Source organism: Eumetopias jubatus, unplaced genomic scaffold, assembly GCF_037043125.1.
Source record: "Eumetopias jubatus isolate StellerSeaLion01/CBP00866 unplaced genomic scaffold, mEumJub1_p1.0 scaffold_13, whole genome shotgun sequence".
Taxonomy (NCBI): Eukaryota; Metazoa; Chordata; class Mammalia; order Carnivora; family Otariidae; genus Eumetopias; species Eumetopias jubatus.
In genome coordinates, this window is record NW_028274819.1 from 41,992,816 (window position 1) to 42,015,331 (window position 22,516).

At 40.4% G+C, this 22,516-nt stretch overlaps 1 protein-coding gene across 1 annotated transcript; it reads right to left on the bottom strand.

Moving 5' to 3' along the window:
* Positions 1-422: 422 nt before the first annotated feature.
* On the bottom strand, positions 423-1,247 carry LOC148162635 (endogenous retrovirus group S71 member 1 Env polyprotein-like). Its single transcript, XM_088017494.1, has one exon. The coding sequence runs from the start codon at positions 1,245-1,247 to the stop codon at positions 423-425; it is 825 nt and encodes a 274-aa protein (XP_087873620.1).
* Positions 1,248-22,516: the final 21,269 nt, after the last annotated feature.

Here is a 22,516-nt window from a genome sequence, read left to right on the forward strand (position 1 = left end):
GATGGAAGAACCAAGCAGCACCCAGAGATCTTGGAGGACAAGAGTTTATTTAACGCTGGTGGGCTCAAAGGAGAGTGATCTCCAAAGGTCTGAGCCCCGAGCACAAACAAAGGGGGCAATTTATACACTTCTACTTCCACATACTTGGCACATTTGGCACGTGCGTGAAGCAGGGCAGGGAGAAGAACCCGGAAGAGCCCCGGGGCAAGGACTGGGACTCTCTCGCTGGCTCAGTTGGCCATCTTAGGACACAGATTTTCCTTATCATTCCCACCTTTGATGCCCCTTTAAACACCTAGTTTAGAGGGCATCATTTTCATCTTCTAAGGGACAATAGTGAGTAAGGAGTAACTGAAGTCTGATTTTAGCAATTTGAGTAGTGATAAATCTAGTAAGGGCATTAAGAATACAAGGACCAAATGCTACCATGAGGAGAAGCAATAAGAGGGGGCCGACGAGGGGGGTGAACCAAGGGAACCATTGTGAGAGGGTATCCCACCAAGTTGTCCACTGGAGTGTTTCCCACCAGCGTGTACTCGTTCCTGTAACTGGGTCAGAGTTTCTTGGACCACCCCTGACTCACTAGCATAGAAACAACATTCCTCCTGTAAGAAGAGGCAGAGCCCCCCTTGTGTGGCCATGAGGAAGTCGAGCCTGCACCTGTTTTGGAGGACCACTGAGGCCAGTGAATTGAGTTGGCACTGCAGGGCCAGGGCCGACTGAGTGAGGGTGGAAAAATCTGCCATGAATTCTTGAGTTAACCCCTGGTACTGAACCTGAGACATGCTGATGCCAGTGGCGCCGAGGGCAACACCTGATGTGACCAGCAGGCTCACGATAAGAGGGATGGCCACGGGGGAGTGTTGAGGGTGCCTAGGAGATCTCCATGTGAGTGAGGCGTAGCTCCTGCGGAGGACTGAAAGATCGGGTAAGAGGCTGACAAGTGTGCATGACTGATCGTGCGGGGTGATGGAGATGTATACATCTTGATCACAAGCCAGAAAAGTGTTGTTAGGAGCACAGACCCAACTGTGGCCCGTGATGGGAGAGGAAGGGTTGTCATACCGTGGTACCAGAGCCAGAAAGGGATAATCTGAGGTCCCTAGTGCTGAGGTGGGAGGTGACATGGTAGACTGGTTGAGAATGACACCTAGGTATTGGACGGGGCTGGGTTTCATACAGATCCAGCAGTCAGATGCTAGGCGTGGATTTGAGTGGTTAAGCACTTGGTGGGAGGCATTAATCATACCTAACAGTTGCGCTATAGATGCTTGCTGTGTGTGGATGGGGTCCCAGGGATGCGCCAGGGCAAGTTATTTTCTGTCTGACTCTGGAGGTTGACTGTAAGGCTTGGAGTGAACATGGACTTAATCATAAATTTGGCCGCGGGGTTGGTCCCCATAGGGTGATATTGGCCCAACAGGAGAATGATTCCTGTAGCCCATGATGTGGCATTGGGTTCTAAGACTGAGAGGAGGAGCGATATACAGTGATTGTTGGGGCAAGAGGATGCGGTGGTGTTGCGTGACAAGGAAATTCGGATGTCACTGCGCTGTTTGAGGCGCCACCTGGTGGACCATCGTTCCATTACCGGCCAAGTCGCCAGCCAGGACTCACATCCCCAGGCTTATGAGCAGAACTGAGGGCAGGTGTTTGGCTGTTGAGGCATGGGGGCCCCACAGATATAGGTATCTACCAGCCGGTAACCTGAGTGAGGACCATGGTAGGAACACTGTCTATGAGGTTCCCAGGACGTATCAAGAAGCTGGCATCCATCAAAATGGAGGTTAACCTTTGGTGTGTGCCCATCCCAGGTAGAAGAAGTCAGTGGGGGCGCTGGTGCGGGATTGAGGGGGATAAGGTGGAAAAAACCATGGTGAAATGTGCTCAGGAGCAGACAGCAGAGGGCTAGTAAATGTGGGATCTACGACCTTAGGTAGAGGGAGCCATCGTGGCTAACCCATCAGCAGATGAAACCTGTGGACAAGTAAGTGCAGTAATACACCCTAGGGACATCCAATAAGCAATGACAATAGTAACCTCTGGGGGAAGTCCAGTCAGAAGGGGCAACAGTATAGAGTACGACTCCCAAGTTGAGGGAAATCATGCCGATGAGAGCCAGGGACCACGGTGAGCAGATGTCCATCAGTCGGTGGGGTCTTGCTGAAGGTGAAGCTGGAGTGGGTTAGTGAAGTCTGGCTAGACTCTCCACTGGCATGGATCCTCGTCTGAATGATGAGCTTTCTTCACTCTGGAGTGGTGGACCCACGGGGTGACACCTGAGACCTTGAGGGCAGTAGGGACAGTTAGAACAACAGTGTGGGGCCCTGTCCACTGCAGTTTAAGGGGGTTTTTCTTCCAATCTTTGACCCAAACTGAGTCCCCTGTCTGGAAGGAGTGTACCTGAGAACCTAAGGAGATTGGAGCCCTCTCAGTGGTGTACTTTTGTAATTTATTTAGGTTGGTTCCCAGGGCCTGAAGCTGCTCCTTTATCCCTTTATCTCCAACCTGATGCAAGTTTCCTGGAAGGCTTCCCAAGCATGGGGGAGGCCGTCCATATATTAATTTGAATGGGAAGAAACCTGATGTCCTGGGTGTGCAGCGAGCACACAGGAGAGCTAAGGGTAGCAGATCCGGCCATGGGAGGTTAGTCTCCTGACAAAACTTTGCTAAGGTTCCCTTGAGGGTGTGATTCATTTGCTCTACTTTCCCTGAACTTTGGGTCCGATAAGCACTGTGGAGTCTCCAGGTGATGTTGAAAGATCTAGTCAAGACCTGTACAATGTCTGCCACAAATGCGGGTCCATTGTCACTATGGATTGTTAATGGCAAGCCAAACCAGGGCATGATCTCTTGCAAGAAGACTTTAGCTACTTCCCGGCTTTGCTCCGTCCTGGTCGAGAAGGCCTCGACCCACTCAGAGTATGTGCACACTATTACTAGAAGATATCTGAACCCCCTGCTCGGCTGCACATCTGTGAAGTCTAACTCTAGATCTTCGAAGGGGGTTGTTCCCATCCTCTGGACACCTGGCGGGGGCTGTGGTGCAGACCGAGCATTATTTTTAGCACATGTTATGCATTGTTCACTTGTTGCTCGGCACGGTGCTGGCAGCTGACTGACGTAGTAGTGCTTCTTGAGAAGGGCCTCTAATGCAGTTTTTCCCAGATGAGTGAGTTGGTGGTATTCCTTGACTAGATGCCCTCCGGTTGCTGTTGGAACAAAGATGTGCCCGTCTGGCATCATCCACCATCCCTTTTCAGTCAGGGTGGCTCCCTCAGCCATGGCCCATTCCTTTTCCTTTTTGGTGTAACTGGGCAGAGGGACTTCTTCTGGGGGTGTTAGGGCCATGGTGAGGGAAGGGGCTCTGTCCATGTCCTCACTGGCTACAGTCTTGGCTGCCTCATCTGCAGATGATTTCCCTGCGCTATGGGGTCGTCTCCTTTCTGGTGTCACTTACAGTGCAGGATTGCTACTTCCTTTGGAAGCCAGACAGCTTCGAGGAGTCTCAGTATCTCCTCCTTGTTCTTGATAGCTTTTCCTGCTGCGGTTAGGAGGCCCCTTTCCTTGTAGATGGCTCCATGTATATGTACAGTGGCAAAGGCGTACCAAGAGTCAGTATAGATGTTGACTCTCTTACCTTTACCGAGGGCTCGGGCTCGGACTAAGGCATATAATTCAGCCCATTGAGCTGACCATCCAGCTGGCAATGCCTTAGCTTCTAGGACTTCAGTGGTTGTGGTTACTGCATAACCCGCTTTCAGGGCACCCTCCTGTAGGTAACTGCTGCCATCACTGAACAGCGTGAGCTCTGGATTCTTCACGGCTTGATCCCGCAGATCTGGACGGCTCGTGTAGACTTCATCAGTCACCTTGGAGCAGTCATGGTCTGTTTCCCCCTCTTCCGTGGGGAGAAAGTTGCTGGATTTAATGTCCTTACTGTTTTGAGGGTGAGCGTGGGTTTTCACAGAGGAGCCCTTGGTATTGTGCTAGCCGAGAGTTGGAAAGGAAGTGGTGTCCCTGTGCATTCACGAGGGACACAACTGCATGAGGAACCTTGACGTTAAGTTCTTGCCCCAGAGTAAGTTTTTCTGCCTCCTTGATGAGTAGGATTGTGGCTGCCAGCGCCCTGAGGCATGGTGGCCATCCCGCTGCCACAGGGTCCAGCTTCTTTGACAGGTAAGCAACTGACCTTTGCCAGGGTCCAAGAGTTTGGGTGAGTACCCCCAGTGCTATTTTTTCCTTTTCATGCACAAAGATATTGAAGGGTTTTTCTACATCTGGTAGGCCCGGGGCTGGAGCCCACCCCAGGGCAGTCTTTATCTCTGTGAAAGCAGCTTCTGCTTCCTCAGTCCAGGCAGGGGGTTCTTGATGTGGTCCCCCTAAGAGATCATAAAGGGGTCTTGCTATTGCCGAGAATCCAGGGATCCAGAGGCAGCAGAATCCTGCAGCCCCTAGGAATTCTCGTAGGCCCCTTTTGGTCTGGAGTTGTGGCAGGGAGATGATGACCCTTTTCCTCTCTGGCCCTAGTTCTCTTTTCCCTTGGGTAAGGAGGAAACCAAGGTATCAGACCTGTTTTTGGCAGATTTGTGCCTTCTTCCATGAGACTTGGTATCCCGAGTCGGACAGGAGCTGTAGGAGGGCCTTTGTGCCTTTTGTGCAGTCTTCTTGTGTGTCACTGGAGAGGAGGAGGTCATCTATATACTGAAGGAGGATGCATCATGTGGTCTCTCTTGGGAAGCTGACAAGGTCCACGGCCTTGTCATGAACAGGGAGGTTGCAGCCAAATGGGAAGCTGACAAAAAGATGAGAAACTTCCCCAAAGAGGCCACCACTTCCCCAAAGAGGGTTGGTGAGTGTTTAAACCCCTGCGGGAGGCGCATCCAAGTCAGTTGCTTCTGGCCCCCTGTATCAGGTTCAGGCCATTCAAAGGCAAATAGTGGCTGGCTCTGGGGAGCTAAGCAGAGTCAGAAGAAGGCATCCTTCAAATCTAGGCAAATGAACCATCTGGTCCACCCTGGGATTTGGCCGAGGAGGATGTATGGATTTGGGACCACGGGGTGCAGAGAGATGGTCACCTTGTTGATGGCCTGCAGGTCTTGAACTGGTTGGTATTCCCCCTCCTGGCTTCTTGACTGGCAGCAGTGGGGTATTCCAGGCCAACTGGCACTCGACTAGAATACCTGCTTCTTTGTGTTTGGTCAGATGTTCTTGGATGCTGATCTTAGCTTCTTGTGGAAGCGGGTATTGCCTTTGCTTCTGAGGTTGGGTTCCTGGGATCAGTTCAACAATGATAGGGGCCCAATTCTGGGCTAGTCCAGGTGGATTGTTTCAGCCCATACTGAAGGGAAGGTGAGTCTGAACTCCGGCGGCCTGCTCAGTTGGGCCTGGGCATGGAATAGCCTCCATTCTTCTTCCCTTGGCATGGTAATTGCTCATATTTGAGACCCTGTCTCCTCTTGCCTTGGGTTCAATTGGAGGCTAGTGTGTCCAGTGGGCTCAAAAGTTATCTGAGCCCTAAGCTTGGAGACTATGTCTTGGCCCAGGAGAGGGATGGGGCAATCAGGCAGATAAAGAAATTCATGTCGGACCTTGTGGCCCCCGAGTTTGCACTGGCGAGCCTGGCAAAAGGGCTGTTGTATCGCCTGTGTCCCGGTGGCCCTGAGGATGGTTGCAGTCCTTTTGCTGAGAGGTGCCACTGGGGAGGTGACAACAGAGTGCTCGGCCCCAGTATCAACCATAAAAGTCACTGGTTGGCCCCCCACCTTCATTTTGACTGTGGGCTCATGGGGGCCAAGGAGGAAAGAGCCCGGTCCCCCTCAGTCTGAGTCCATTCCCGCAAAGCATATGAGGTCCTCCTCTCGGGGTTCTTCCTTGTAGTGGCTGGGCTTTTGAGCCTTTCCCCAGTTGGGACATTTCGTTTTTCCAATGCCCTTTCTCTTTACAGTAGGCACATTGATCCCTTGCCAAGGGGGTTCCGGGCTTCCCCCCTTTCGGTGGTTGGGGTCTCCCTGTCTTTGTGTTATCGTTTTCTTTCAGGGCGGCGACCGGGAGGCTGACTTTCTTTCTCATCTTTTTGTCAGCTTCCCATTTGGCTGCAACCTCCCTGTTCATGTAGACCTTATTGGCAATCTCTATTAGTTGGGTGAGGTTCATCCCAGCAAAACCCTCAGTTTCTGAAGTTTTTTTTTGATGTCTGGGGTGGTCTGAGCCACAAAGGAGGTGTTTACCATCTGTTGGCTTTCCTGTGCTTGGGGATCAAATGGAGTGTATATCCTGTAGGCTTCACATAGTCTTTTGTAGTAGTCCCTGGGGGACTCCCCTGGTTGTTGAGTGACTGAGGATACCTTAGTCATGTTCATGGGTTTCTTAGCTCCTGCTGGGATTCTCCGGAGATGGGCATCCTGGCACCGGTGGATGTGGGCCTGTCCCTCGGTTGTGGTGAAGTCCCATGATGGGTGCTCTCTGGGTGCAGCCATATTAGCCCAGGCAGCAGGGTCGATGATTCCCACTGGTACGTGCTCTTCCAGGTACTGCCGTGCACCTTTCACTATTCTCCTTTCCTCTGTGTTAAAGAGGGTGTGGCGTAACTGTTGGCAGTCTTCCCAGGTTGGCCGATGACTGGAAGAGGGATTCTGTGAGGTCTACCATAGCCTGTGGTTTCTCAGAGTAGGATGGGGTGTTATGTTTCCAGTTGAGGAGGTCGGTGGTGGAGAAGGGCTGATAATACATCACAGAATGACCATTACCCCCAAAACAGTGGCAACAATGGTCGAGCGCGGTTGTGTTTCCCAGTCCGGGAACCAAATGTTAGGGAACCTGGACCAGATCTCCCAACAGAAGAACAAAGCAGCACCCGGAGATCTTGGAGGACAGGTTTATTTAACACTGGCGGGCTCAGAGGAGAGTGGTCTCCAAAGGTCTGAGCCCCGAGCACAAACAAAGGGGGCAATTTATACATTTTTACTTCCACATACTTGGCACTTTTGGCGCATGCATGAAGTGGGGCAGGGAGAAGAACCCGGATTGGTGCGCGTGGGAAGCAGAGCAGGGAGAAGAACCTGGAAGAGCCCTGGGGCAAGAACTGGGACTCTCTCGGGGGCTCGGTCGGCCATCGTAGGACACAGATTTTCCTTATCAGTAGGGTCTAGTTTGTGTGGTATAGACAGACAAAGACCTGAGGTGTAAAAGGATCATTGTGGATTATATGATTATCTTCTTTGAAAAGCAAAATTAATCTACAGATGTTATTGGAATTAATAAAAATTTATCAATATTTCTGGATGTAAAATTAGAAAATAATTGTATATTTATAACATTAGAAGCAAAGCGTTAGAAAGTGCAATAAAAGACCAATTATAATAGCAAAAAATGTAAGTACCTAAGAATACATCTAACAGAAGATTGCAAGAATCTTTGAGGATAATATTACAAAACTTTATGGAATAATGTATTAGTTAGAGTCATGCTGGTTTAACAGATAAACTCCCCTTGCCAGTGGTTTACCACAGTAGATGTTTCTTTCTTTCTGAGGGTGATCCAGAACAGGTGTTTTGGATTAGTGGGTGGCTTTCCATTAAGTACAGATTTAGATGCTCAGCCTCCTTCCGTTATTTTGGCTCTGCCATATTTAACATGTCACTTCCAAGGCTGCTATAATAAACAGACATGCAGGATCATGCAGAAGTTGCTAAGGCTAAAGCTAGCAACTCCTATGGGTATGCAATTCCAAACAAAATTCCACAATATTTTTTGTAAAAATTGACACTGATTCTAATATTTATATGGAAAAGAGAAGAAACTAGAATGGCCAAAATTTTTTGAAAAGAGGAACAGAATTGGAGGATTTACACAAAAGCTATATAATACTCAATACATTATGATATTAGTGGGATAGGCACATACATCAATAGAATAAAATAGAGAGTCTAGAAATAGACCTAAACATATATGGTAATTGATTTTCAATGAAGGAGTAGAGGCAATTCAATGGAAAAATTCTTTTAAAAAGTGGTGCTGGAGCAGGGGTGCCTGGGTGGCTCAGTCAGTTAAGGTCTGCCTTTGGCTCAGGTCCTGATCCCAGGGTCCTGGGATTGAGTCCCAAGTCAGGCTCCCTGCTCAGTGGAGAATCTGCTTCTTTCCCTCCCCTTGCCCCCTCCCTGCCCCTCCCCTGCCCCGTCTTGTTATCTTTCTCTCTCTCTCTCTCAAATACATAAAATCTTTAAAAAAATGGTGCTGGAAAAATTGAATATGCAGGTGTTGGGAAAGAGGGAGAGAAAAGAGAAAAAAAACAACAAAAAAAGAACCTTGAACAATACTTTATTCCATATATAAAAATTAACTCAAAATGGATTGAAGACCTAAGTGTAAGACCTGAAACTATTATGTTCCTACAAGAAAACTGGGGAAAATTTTTGTGAGCTTTGTCTAGCCAAATATTTTCTAGATATGACACAATTGCACAGTCCGTAAAATAAATTTGACTTCATCCAATTAAAAACTTTACCTCTTCAAAAGATACTGTTAAGAGAAAAGAAAGACAAGCCACAGATTGGGTGAAATATTTCCAAAACTATGTGAGGTCAGAAGACTTGTATCCAGAACACATAAGGAACTCTCAGAGCTCAACAAATAAATTGGGAGAAGATTCTTTTCTACATGTGAAACTGATAAATATTAATATGCAAAATATATAAAGAATATGTAAAATCTCTGAAGTTTCACAAGAGCTGATTGGAGGGATGTGCTACTAATGACAGGAGGCTATAAAATTTACTGCCTATTGCTACCATAAGTCATAGCTTAATCAAGAAGTAAATTAAGTCTTTCTTCCTTGAAATTGAGTTCATTAGCTGACCTGTGATATCTCCTCTATCATTATATGGAAAGGATCCCAAGCCACCGTTGCATGGTCTGGATTTGAACTGGGGCCTAAGAGGTTAGATGGATGTAGCTATAAATACATTAAATGAGAGGGGGAGTAAAGAGAGAGAATTACACAAAATTAAAATTTCTACATAAAATAAAATTACAAGCCAAAATCTAAAACATGAAAAAACAAGTAAGGGCAGAGATCTGAAATCAACAAAAATTGATAATTGAAATAGAAATGTGTTACATATAAATTGAGTTTGTAAGAGTCTAATAAAGGCTTTAAAATGAGTATGTTTATGATGTCCAAAGAGATCAAAGAAAGCATAGCAAAAGGATCAGAAATTATGAAACTATAACTGGAAGAAATTAACAAGCATAATTGGTATTAACCTCATTTTCCACTTGTTTGATCCTGATGTATATGCATGCACTAATTTTAAAATATTAACCTTGTTTCCTGTGACCTTGTTAAATTTACATACTAATTTTCATGATTGGTAGATTTCTTAAGCTTGTAAGAATATAGCTCCATCTCCAAAGAGAGTTTCACATTTTATTTTTTAATCTTTATGTTTTTTATTTTAATTTTTGTCATATTGCAAAGCTAGGACCTATGTTGAATACAAGGGGTGAGTCTGAGCATCACTGCCTTGTTCCCAATCATCATTCATATTTCACTATTAAGTATGATGTTAATAGTAGCTCTCTCCCATCCACCCCCCACCCCCAGAGATGCTATTTATAAAGTTGAGGAAGTTTCCTTCTATTTGTAGTTTTTAAGAATTTTTTAAATCATGAATTCCTTTTGCATTTCATCCAATGCTTTTTTGCATCTATTTTTTCTCTTTTAGTCTGTTAATATGGTGAATATAATTGATATTTAAATGTCAAACTAAACTTGAATTTCTACTTTGTTATTATTGATTATCCTTTTTATATATTGTTGGATTTAATTTGCTAATATTTTATTAAGATTTTTGTATCTATGTTAATGAGGGAATTAAATGCAGAAAACCAAAGACAAAGAGGAAATCTTGAAAAAATCCAGAGGTAAAAATCATGTTACGTGTAGAGAAATAAGAATAAGAGTAATGTTGGGCTTCTTTTCAATACCACAAAAACAAGAAGACAGTAGACTGAAATATTTAAAATGATGAAAGAAAATCTTCCATCAATATAGAATTCTGAATCTAGCAGTTATTCTTCAAAAGTGAAAAAGAAACAAAGACTTTCTCATATAAACAAAAATTGAGGGAATTTGTTGCCAGTAGATCTACCTTGCAAGATACGTTAAAAGTTCTTCAGAGAGAAGAAAAATGGTCAGAAAATGGTTAGAAACTTGGACTTTCACAAAGAAAGAAAGACTGTGGGTGCCTGGGTGGCTCAGTTAGTTAAGTGACTGCCTTCGGCTCAGGTCATGATCCTGGAGTCCCGGGATCGAGTCCCGGGATCGAGTCCCGGGATCGAGTCCCACATCGGGCTCCCTGCTCAGCAGGGAGTCTGCTTCTCCCTCTGACCCTCTTCCCTCTCGTGCTCTCTATCTCTCATTCTCTCTCTCTCAAATAAATAAATAAAATCTTAAAAAAAAGAAAGAAAGAAAGACTGTTAGAGAAGGAGCAAATAAAGGTAATATAAAACCTTTTACTTTTTTTTTACCTTTAAAAAAAGTAGTTGATCTCATAGATCACTGTTCATTTAAAATAATAATAGCAACAATGTGTTGGGTGATTATAGCTTATGGATGGGTGAAATGGGTGACAGCATTGTTATAGGACAGCAGGGAGAAATTCAGAATATTCTGTTATAAGATACCTGTACTAACTGTGAAGTGCTATAATGTTATTTGTCATCAGAAAGGGCTTTCTTGATTACACTCTAATATTAACAACCCTCATTCTTATTCCTAGCCTGTTCCCCTTACTCTGCTTTTTTTCTTTATGTAGCTCTTACCATCTCCTGACATGTTATATATTTATTTATTGATCTGTGTAGCTTTCTATTCTAGAATATAAACTCTATGAAGGCAGGGAGGGACTTTGCTCATTGTGGCATGCAGTAGATGCTCAATAAATATTTACTGAGGGTGAATAAATGAATGAAGGAGTTAGTGAATTGTCTTATACTAATGAGTATTCATTAATTGGGGCTGAGGATGTGCATATAAATCACATGGGTTCCAAACATTGAAAAATATTTTTCTTTATGCAAGGTGGGGGTGGGCTGATGAATTGGCAGTTGATGATGTCTGCCATAGGATACAAATAGTTTACAGAAAAGAAAGTATAAATAGCCAATAAATTTATGAAGATAATCAGGGAAATGAAATTAAACATCAGTAATAATCTATTTGTCATCAAATTGACAGAAATAGAAAAGAGTGATAATATCCAGTCCTGAACAGGATGAGGGAAAATCTTATATGTTGCCAGTGGGAGAGTAAATTGCTACAACTTTTTTCCAGAGTTAACAGATAGTTTCTATTAAATTAAAATATACACTTTCTTTTAACCTAACAATTAACTTTTGGAAATCAAACTTAGAGCAACAAATGCAACAATAAAGGATATTTACTGCAGCATTTTTATGGTAATAAAAATTGCAGATAATTTGTATGCACATTAACAGGGGTAGGGTTATACGTAATTGTAGTATACCCATCTGTAATATATACAGCTATTAACAGAATGCATTTGATCTATTTTGATGGAATGTCTATGCAGTGTTGTGAAAGCAAATTGGAAAGTGTTGTAGAGAGCATTATCTCATGTTTCTAACAAATACCGTAGAATATTTGTATCTAAATTCAATATACATATATATATATGTTTGAATAAATGTGAAGAAAGATATAAAAAACACATGGAAACTATTAACTTTGCTTATCTCAGGGAGGTGGTAATGAGAAGTTTGGTTTTATTAACTTTTTCCTAATAATTTCAGTATTATTCCACTAATTATAATAAATATCATAATGCCTGTTTTTTAAAAATAATAAAATAAACTTGCAAAAGAAAATAATACAGAGCAAAGGAAAATAATACAGAGATTAGAATATGGTAAGCAAAGTAAGTTACTTAGTTGTTAAAACAAACAAACAGGTGTGATTAAGCATAAGTAAGAATACTGTATGAAAAAAATCAGTGACCTATTGTGACATTTTGTGAAAGCACAGATTAATCTTTTTCTAGAAATAGTACCCAGTTTGAGGTTCTACAACTTTAGAGGGGTGTGGAGAACTCAGAGAAGAAAGCCTCAATTATTATAAAAATTTTAATTATTAGACATAAAGAATGAAGCTAATAGTATACCTAAATAAGAATATGATATTTAAAATAAGGCTAATCTACCACTAACTGAATACTTATTGTAGGTCCATAATAGGATGTTTTTGGCTTGCAGTGTCTTAAGCAATGAAAATAGTTACTTATTTCATGTGATAAAAAGTCTAGAGTTTAGGGCTGTCAGAACAGTGTAGTGATGTTTTTAAAGTTTTAGACTCTTTCTATACTTTTGCCCTACCACTGTCATTATTCATTGAACATTTATTCATTTTACAAATATTTATGGAGTACTTTCTATTGCCAGGAACAGTTCTGTTGTTTTTTAATTTTTCAATTATCTTTTCATCTTGGTATGTATTGTTTCATGATTGTAAGACAGTTTTTGCCACTCTAGACATCACAGTCACATTTAAAAATAGAAAGCTGGGAGGTGCAGTCACAAAAGATCTTTTCTTCAGGGACGTCTGTTCTTTTATCAGAGGAAGAGAACTTTTTCAGAAGCACCCAGAAAATCATATAAAACTAAAGATATTGAAAGTAAAGAAGAAGTAAGCATTTTAGAGAGTAAGCATTTTAGAAGTTCCAACATTCCAACAATAGGCATTCCAGAAAAGGAGAATAGAAAATGGAATAGGGCAGAAAAAGAAAAAATACAAGGAAGTGTCCAGAAATGAAAGACATGAATTTTCAGATTGAAAGAGCATCCAGTTGCCCAGGACAATGAATGAAAAAAATCCACACCAAAGGGCATTATTGTAAAATTTTAAAACAATAGGGGTAGAGATTCCAAAACTTCTGGAGAGAAAAACAAAAATAGGTCATGTCAGATTAGGAAGCAGACATCTCAACGTCAACACTGAAGTTTAGTACAATGGAGCAATGCTAACAAATTTTTGAAAAAATGATTTGAACCTAGAATTCTATACGTAATCAAACTATGTCATGAGAGATAGATAACTTTTCAGATATGTAACAGCTGAAACTCAATTCTTATACCTTGTTTTTGTTAAAGAAGTTACTAGAGAATGTGTCCAATAAAGTGAGGTGAGTAAACCAAGAAAAAAGATGTGGGCCCCAACACAAGAAATCATAAAGGCAAATATCTGGATGACCCTTATGCAATGGCACCTAAGGCAGTCAGTTTGAATTGGAGCTGAAAAACAGGTGATTTATTTGACAATTTGAAAAATAATACTGATGGGCAAAAACATGTGGAAAAAGTGATGATAGGCCCATAAAAAGTTAGTAGATTATTACAAGTGAGCCTTTCAATAAGGAAAAACAAAAAAGTTATAAAAGAAATGACATGTATTTATAGTATACTACTTGGCTCAGCCATGAACAAAATTTACTTTGTGGGATAATGTAAGCATTGACTTGATTTAGCCAAGAGTTGTTACATAATTATTTGGGAAGATGGGAGAGATATATAAGAATTAAACATTCACTTGCTAAAACAAGAAGACAAGACAAGAAGATAATGACTAGTGAATGTAGAAGTAGTACTTAGGGAAGTAGAAATGACTTAGGGATATGCAATTATTAATAGACGTGTCAAAGGGCACTACAAACTTAGCAATCTGAAAAAAATTCTGCAGTTGAATGTATAAATTATTTTAGAAGCTGATTTATTCAACTGTGCTGGTCTTTTCCTTAAGGCAGTGTCTAAATATATATAGTCAATGAGAACAAAACTGTAATATTAAAACAATCTGATACTCTAGGTCATCTTTGTGTACAACACTATACTCTCTGGAAAACTGAGAAATTACTTCCACTATTTCTAGGTTGTATTTGCCTTTTGTGACATTTGAATGACCATTCATTTCAATGTATTTGATGCATCTTTAAATGCATCTGTTGGAATGACTTGTGATGATTGTGAACTATATGCTTATGGAAATGAGATACCATTACTCTTTTCTTACTCTTCTTAGCACTCATACCTTGCATGTTTGGATTTGACTTGGGTAAATTGTTTTTAGTTCTCTCATTTTAGGATTTTTAGTTGTTTTAAGGATACCACAAAATAATTATAAGTAGTAAATGAGCACTCCTTGTGTAACTACAGAGCAGCAGAATATTAGCTGTTGTATGCATCACTCTGTGAAATCCTAATTACAAACAGACCAAAACCAAGTTTGCTAATTGTAGGACACATCTTATTTAAGTTTCCAGGATGACATATTATTCATAAAAAAATTTAGGTTGCATGCTTTTTCAAATATAAACATACAGATAAAAGCAGAATGAGAAAGTACACATTTTATACTGTATTATATACTACTGTACTTTTGTATATTAAATTAGAAGTCTGTTGGTGATTTTAACAGTCTTTTAACTAACATAGTATTAGGACTAAAGTGTTGCTGGTGCAAGGTAGTTTCTTTGTTCCCTGTGTTTAAATGTCATGCTCCTAACATAATTGTAATGTTCATGTAAATAATTAACTTACATTTAAAATTTTTTAATTGAATGAAGTCAAATACATGAATATATTTCATACTTTATTATAATCTGGGAGATAATTGAAGCTTCACAGTAAAATACATTCAACTTCAATAGTAGTATTCATATAAATAAATGCTTATGGGTTATTGAATGTTTAATACAATTTTAAGGACAAGTAATTATCTTCTGTCATTTTTCATATTAAACAAAATTTTAGTTTAAAAAATGTAAATGTTTTAATATATTCAGGGATTTTTCATAATTAGATATTTTTGCTCAGTTTGTGCCAATCCAGGTATTGTTATATATTGTACATATGGCAATATTGTACCTGTCTCCTCTCTTTGTTTCAAAAATATCATTTCCATTTTGACTAATATAGAAAATGGCAAGGAGTAAATTTAGTAAATAACCCATCTGGGCAATAGAAATACTGTATTTTTGTTATTTATTAGGATATATTCTCTTCTGAATAAGAACAAGAAACAACATGGACAATAACCAAAATTACAATTTATCTATTACCTGTAGTGGATACCGAATACACAGTTACTGTGATGTAGGCAGGAGATAAATGCTTCATGAAGAAGATTCATTATTAAGATTTATTTTCAGAAAATAAAAATGCTCAAATACTTAAAAATTAAACATTTTTAAGGTGCCTAGCATGGTGCTTGGTTCAAGAAATAATATAAAAAACAAACATTAGTTGTATTTTAAGGATTTTTTGTAATATAAGTCCATGATTATGACAGACAACTTTTAAAATGTTCATTTGACGTTTTCCAGTATAACGCTAGATAGATACTACTAGATAGTATTGTTATTGCCTTGCAGGGTCACACAATTTTCAGTTTTATCATTGTATTTTCTCACGATGGTGATGTAGTAGTTAATGGGCTGGTCTTCAGTTGTGTAGATAGCAGACACCTGGCTTACTCAGACTAACACTTTTACACCAGTAAGTAAAACTTGGTAGGATAGATTGTCTAATGCACAGATCTTATGCTGTAGTTATAGTGTTAAGAAGTCCTTGTTATTATGAATGTGCATTATGAGTATATTGTACACAGTCCTGGTATGCAAATGTGTAGCATTCAGAGAAGTGAAATAATTCTGTGTTATTATTATCTTTGTAAATTACATCTTAAGAGTTTTTGAGGACTTTATGATGGCAGTTTTCTATAGTCACAGTCATACAGTATGTAGCACAAAGTGTTTTCTTTCACTATTAACAATAACTGAGCCAATGAAAATGCTTTTTAAATATACACTCGGCAAGCAGTTATCTGGCTCTTCCTTCTTACTATCCACAAACCATCTTTTATCGTCTTTTAAGACAGCATATGAAACAGCTTTGTAAACATCTGTTTTTCATTGTTAATTGTCAGGAAAACTGGGGACTTAAATGCTTCTTTGGAATCCTCTTAATCCTATCAAGAAGAATAAGTTGTGTATGTTTATCTTTTCTTCTTTAGAATGTTTCTTTGCCATTAAAAAATACACACATACGGTCTTCATTTATTTTTCTAAAAATTACTGTTAGTATTATAATATTTTTATAGATATTTTGGGGACATTGCTTTATAGTAATTAATTGAAATTATTAGCAACAAAGGCTACATTGTATCTAAAGAAAGATGCATGATAAATATAGGCTTAAATATAATTTGCCTTTTCAAATCATTTTCAGAGTTTTCTTGGGCATAGTCCATATAAAAATGTTCAGTGAGAGAAAATATAAGGAAATGGTATTTGTTAGCCAAAGAACAGACTAATTAAGAGCTCCAAATCGTTTGCCATATTTATTCTTTAGGAAATATATGCTTTATTTTCATAAGCTTTTTCTGTTCTAATAGTTGAGCCGTTAATGTCAATGGAATATTTCTGGCAGTGACATACTAAGAAGGCTTTTGCAATAATACATTGTGTCTTCCTTCTAAGTGAAAAGGATCTGTTGCAATAATTACTTAAAAAATTTTAAAATTCTGCACCAGTTGTTTTGAATTTATAATGTAAAAGCAAATGCACCTATCTCTAGAGAATGGAGAGAGCATCCATAATTTAATAATTAAGTAATATGTAATAACCAATAATCTATGTTACCCATAAATAAACCTAAGTAACAAAAGTATAGAATACTAGAGAAGTAAAGTAGTTGATTGTAGTTGATTGTTAATGAAAACTTTTTTCAGAATGTATTTATTTTAAAACATTTTATGATCTTTATTAAATTGCTATCTTTTCATGCAATTAGAATGCATTGTGCATTTTTCTTTTTAAAAGGCTTGTACTTTATTAGTTTCTAAACTGGTATAAATTAGAAACTCACTATTCGCTATTTATATCGCTTTTCAGTCTTTGCTTTTCAAACTTGTATTGAAGTGATGTAGAACTAGGCCTTATCACTGCATATAAAATTAATTGAAATGACATATTGTTGCAGTTTCTATGGCAACCATATCATGATGCAGATGCTCTTAAAAATTTATAAACTATAATCTGAAATATGCTAATTCTAGTGAACATAGTTAACACTTATTTGCTTAATATTCAGTTTAGTACTAAACTTCATCAACTTGGAAAGTAGGTTGATAACATATTGTATATGATTAAAAGAGGTTTCTGTATTGAGCTCTTGAGTTTAAATATTTTCTTCAGAAACCTACTGTTCTAGAACTTTAAGTGTGAATAAGTGAAGCTTTTCACTTATTATTGTCTTAAACAGACATGAATTAGCATGAGGATGTTGCAGATTCTCAGTGTTTCTGTTTTGCCCCCTCCCTCTATTAACAAGATAAAATATTCAAACCTAATGCAAAACATCCTGATGAAAACTTAAAAATTCAATAAAATCCAGTGAGTGAGTTAAATAATTGCAAACATCCAGCTACTTGGAACACTGACTTATTTTTTTCGCTTTCATTTGTTTGTTTGACTTTAGGTAGATAATATCTATATCTTACATGTATGATTGTGATACATATTAGAGACCTAAAACTAGCAAGTTATAGAATAATTTTGCATAGCACTTATATTAAAGACTGATTTGAAGATATGGTTTGAAGTTTCTTTTAGAACTTTGAAAGTAAAATACATAAAATATGTTATTTGGAATTGGATTGTAACTATAGATTGTAAATAAAGCTTTTTTTTAGATATACATTTTGATAAGTCAGAAGAACTTTTAGAAATGTCTGTAGTTGGTTAGTAAAAATATCTGAGGTAATTTAAGCAGTATATGCCAAATAAAATGAATTAACATCAGAGGCAATTATCAAATATACTTATATTGAACAGAATACTTCCGCTGGCATGGTTGGTAAAAATTAATTTTCAGCATATTAAATAAATTTCAGTAGATGTACAACTTTAATTAATATTTATTAAATAATAAAAGTGCAAAAGATAGATCCTTAAGTAACACACTTTTAATTATTTGCTTTGCACATATTAGGCACTCAATAAATATTTAAATGTGAATACAAATGTGGAAAACAAGCAAAAGTCTTCAACATAATTGTGATATTTAAAAACACACACAAAAGGAATCCTCTATTTAGAAAATTAAAAATAGCAATCTGGGATTTAGAGGAAATATTTTTAAGTAACAAATTTTAAAATTAAGAGAATTCAGTTAAGTTCAGTTTTCTTAAAACAATGCTAACATAATAATACAGAAAGCCTACAATTGCTGAGGTAAATTATCAAACTTTTAAAGAGTGGTAATATTAGTAAATTATTGTTTTATTGTTTGATATTTATCAGTGAGCAATTTTACACCATTATTTTTGTGTCCCTTGCTTGTCTTTTATTAGGCACTGGAATGCAACTGTAGGATTTATCAAATGTTTCTAGTGTGGCTAAAGTGTATACCGAATGAAGTGGTAGTCATCTTAGTGATTGTAAACCTCAGATTTGGGAAGGGGTAAGTGTTGGAAAGAGAAGCATATATGAAGGAATGCACATGCTTTAACAAGAGTACTTAATAATGGAAAGGTAACATGACATCTCAGAAGGATGCTATTGGGACAGATACTTTGAATTTTAGTGAATAAAGGTCATTTCTGTGGTTGAATTATCCTATAACTATATCACATTTTTCCTTTCTGTGGTTTTTGTGATATTCATGCTTACCTATGTAATTATTTAAATCACTTTTAGTTAGAAAAATAATTCTATGTTTCATTGTAAGACAGACATTTGGATAAAAATTTCACTTTTCATCTGGATCTTTTAGTGGCAGTTTTGGCACCCTTAAGCTATAAAACAATCAGTACTTTAATAAATAATTTTCTTTCAGATAGTATTTTAAAAACATTAGGTCTGGCATTTAAAAATATTAGGTCTGATATGTATTTTTGAGGGGGAATTGGTAGAGGTTTATATTTTCCGGTTTCTACCACATTCCTTCTTATGGTGGTTTTATTTCATTATATTTTTGCCATTGATATTCTATTTATAGTAAAGAAGCATATATGCCAAATAGTGACAACTTCTTCCATGTTGTTAGGATTTTGATTTAAAGATCATGGAATTGGTGCCTGACTGCCCATGTGCCATGAGTTCCAGTTTTGTAGTCACTGGTCTTTGATTTAGTTTTTCTTTAAATGAGGTTTCTACTCATGCTTAGTTTCTGGCAGTTACATTAGGCTTCATGTGTATATCCCTTTCACTTAAGAGAAGATGAACTGCCAGGATTATGTAAGGTAAAACCAAGGCCCCTCTGTGATAAGGCTCTGGGGCCACTGTACAAGTCTAATGTTCTTCCATGAGGTTGGCCCACCCCAATGCGACTAAGAAATGAGATGATTTGAGGGCTATCACATATTTAAGGTTTTCATAGTGGATTAGAATAGCATTACTTAGCACAGGTGTTTCTATAATTGGGATTCCCTGGAAAATTCAGTACTGTATTCAATAGCACTTGGCTTTCTACATGAGTGGAGGAGGATCTGATGTTAATTTGCTAGGCTGTGGCGTGAAACCAGGGAATGGGGGTCTAGCTTGGAGGCCTGTTGCCTCTCTCTTTGAAAATACATTTCTTGTCCATTATTAGCACTGGGTTGCTGTGGTTCTCTTTTTTAAATTTAATGTATTTAATTAATTATTTTTATTATTATTACTATTCTGACCAAAATGGTGAAGATCCAGGTTGGAGTCAGTAACCAGTGATTTATGGCCTCATATATATAACACAAGATAGTTCCTGAGTGTCCTTTTTCTTGAGATAAATAAAATTATTCTTCCTCTCCTTTGATAAAGCATTACATTTAAAGAATGTGCACCCAAGTGGTAGGGAAGACAGAGGAACCCTTGTGGCACAGTTCACCGAGGAGGATGGACTTAGAGTAGCTTTGCAGAGGTCTCCAAGTCTTGAAGGCAGTGTCCAGGCATAACAAAGAACAACCACAAGTTATTTCAGGATTAGGCTTCCTAAGCCTGATATCCTTATAATGTAAGGTGTGAATACAGGAAACTGTGTAAAGGGTTTCAGTAGAGGTAGGGGTGGGCAAGTTGAAAATCGCTGAAATTATCATTATTATTTTACCGAACCCATTGTTAGGCAAGCAGAAGGACTGATTTTCTGAGAAATGGGCGACTATAGAGCTTAGTGTCCAGCTCTCTAAGCAGGCGACTGGGTTGCCTGAGCGTCCTTCTCAGGAGTTCAGCTCTTGTCGGGGAGCCCGCTGCTAGTAACCTTGGGTCTGGCCGTTCCCCGAGTCCCTCTGTCTTATGCCCCGAGGGTACAAGAAGCGGGAGAGGAGCCCCAAGGAGTGTGGAGTCCAAGTTGAGCCGAGGTCACTGTAAGAGGGAGCTCGGTCCTCGGGCAGGACTGGAGCGGATGTTTTGTCTCTCCGAAGCTGCCTGCACCCCTCGCCACTGGTCTGGGTGTTAGTGCTTGAAGTTTCGGGGCAGCAGCGCCTGCCTTGGAACAGCAGAGTCCTTGGCCCGGAGCTTTGTACTTTGCTGGGAGAGTGCGCCTTCCTTGGTTCTTGGCTATTGGTTTTAGCTAACGTGCAGTTTCAGCCCTCACTCTTCTCAGCTCAGGTCTCGGAGAGCAGGCCTTGCTTTGCTCAGCGGGTCGGCTTGCGGGCCCTCCCTTCGCTTCCCTTTCAAGCGGTCCCGGCTGTCGCCAAAGGTAGCAGGGCCAGTGTCAGCCGGGTTTGTCTCAACAAGCCGGGAGCCGGGCGCAGTCTTCCGCTCGACCTGAAGGTGGCGACTTAGGCACGTAAACAGAGCTCCGCCAAACCGGGAGGTTTGGCACCCTCGCGGTTCCTCCACGCATCATCCTAGTTTTCCCGCTGCACTCAAGCGGGCTGAATTGACGGTTAAAGGGACTTGAGTTTAGATGAGGAGTTCGGCCAGATTGTCAGAATGTGTGTGTATCTCTGTGTGCGTCGGTGTGTGCGTGCGTCCGCGCGCGCAGAGGCGGCGGGAGGTGGTGATCTGGTAGAAACCCTCAGCGGAACCCGTTTGGGACGCCGCGAGTCTCCCCAGCATCACCTGAGCGTTGAGGCCAGAGGACACGGCGGGCTGGGGCTGCAGGAAGGCTCTGCAGCCCGAGATGCCGCGATCAGCGCGCAACCCGCAGAGGGGCAGAGGGTTTGGTCGCTGCAGCCAACGGTAGAAGATTTGCTAATTTCGTTTCAGTGACACCCACAATTTATGAGTAGAGAGATCTGGAAAATAAAGACCGTCGTGCTGTGCCCTTCTCCGGGGTGCATGCCCGCTGACCCGAGTGGGAGGGGTCCTTGGGGGTGGGGAAGAGAGGCACAGACAGCGAAAGAATAAACGTGCGACAGTCACACAGTCTTACCTCCGGGACGAAAGGACACGGTTCCTAGAGATATCCATAGCCAGTCTGCATCCCAGCTGTTTCTTCCGTAGCCTCTTTCCTGCCTAACACAGCCTTCTGACTAACTTGGACAAGGCTTAGCTGCTCCCCCTTCTTTTTTCCTCCTTTTTTTTTTTTCTTTCTAGACATTCCCTAAACTCAACCCAGGGCAAATCCCGAAGTCGGTACAGTACAGAGCTTCCATTCAATCGTGGGGGGAAAATCCCGTTTACAGTTTCTCTTAGGCAGATGGAAGAAGTAGATGGTTACGGGACTTTGGAGGGGTGCATGGGGCTGGCATGGGGTGTTGGTGGCAGGGAAGCGCGATTTCTCTTAGGTCTTGGTGCTTCAGGTAAGGTTCCCAGATTCCAGCTGCCCTCGTGCTGGCTGCGGTGGTGGGTGAGAGTGGAGGGCGATCCTCCTCTGATTAGTGGCGAGTGGAGGAGGGTGGAGAGTGTGTGTGTGTAGGAGGGGGGTGGAATGGACCCTGGACGGGCTCCACGGACACATTGTCTTGGTTTGTGTCTGTGCCTGGTCTATGCTGCTGCCTCTGGAGCCTTTTGAGTGGGGTAGTATGCCCTAGGCTTTTTCTCCCTCTCCCCACCCCTCCTTTTAAAATGTGTTTAAAAAGAAGTGAATATCTTTCTAAAATAAGTTAAAAATCTTTCTTTGACTTTCCATTTGAGATGTCAAAAGGATTAAATAAATGAAACTTTATTTGACCGGGGAGTTTACCCAGAGACTCAACGACATCTCGGGTCTTTGGCCTTATTCTAATTCCATGGTGGTAATTACCCTTCGTTTCTTTAAGTGCAATAGATTTATTGCCTTAGAGACTATGCACAGTTTGATTGAATTATTCATTTTTTTTCTTTGGTGTAGACTGCATCTGGGGACTCTGATGTGACGTGTAGATTTTTTTTTCAGGAACAAAGGGAATGTGGAAATGAAAGAGAGAGGGAGAGAGAGGCTGGCAGATGTAATGAGACGCGGTGAAGGTGTACGCAGACTGGCACTCCCACTCCTCCCTTCTGCTCTCACTGCAGCCCTGGGTAACTCGCAGGCTAACACA

Coding starts and splice junctions, on each gene's coding strand:
- LOC148162635 (XM_088017494.1), bottom strand. CDS start 1,247: ATGATTAATGCCTCCCACCAAGTGCTTAACCACTCAAATCCACGCCTA.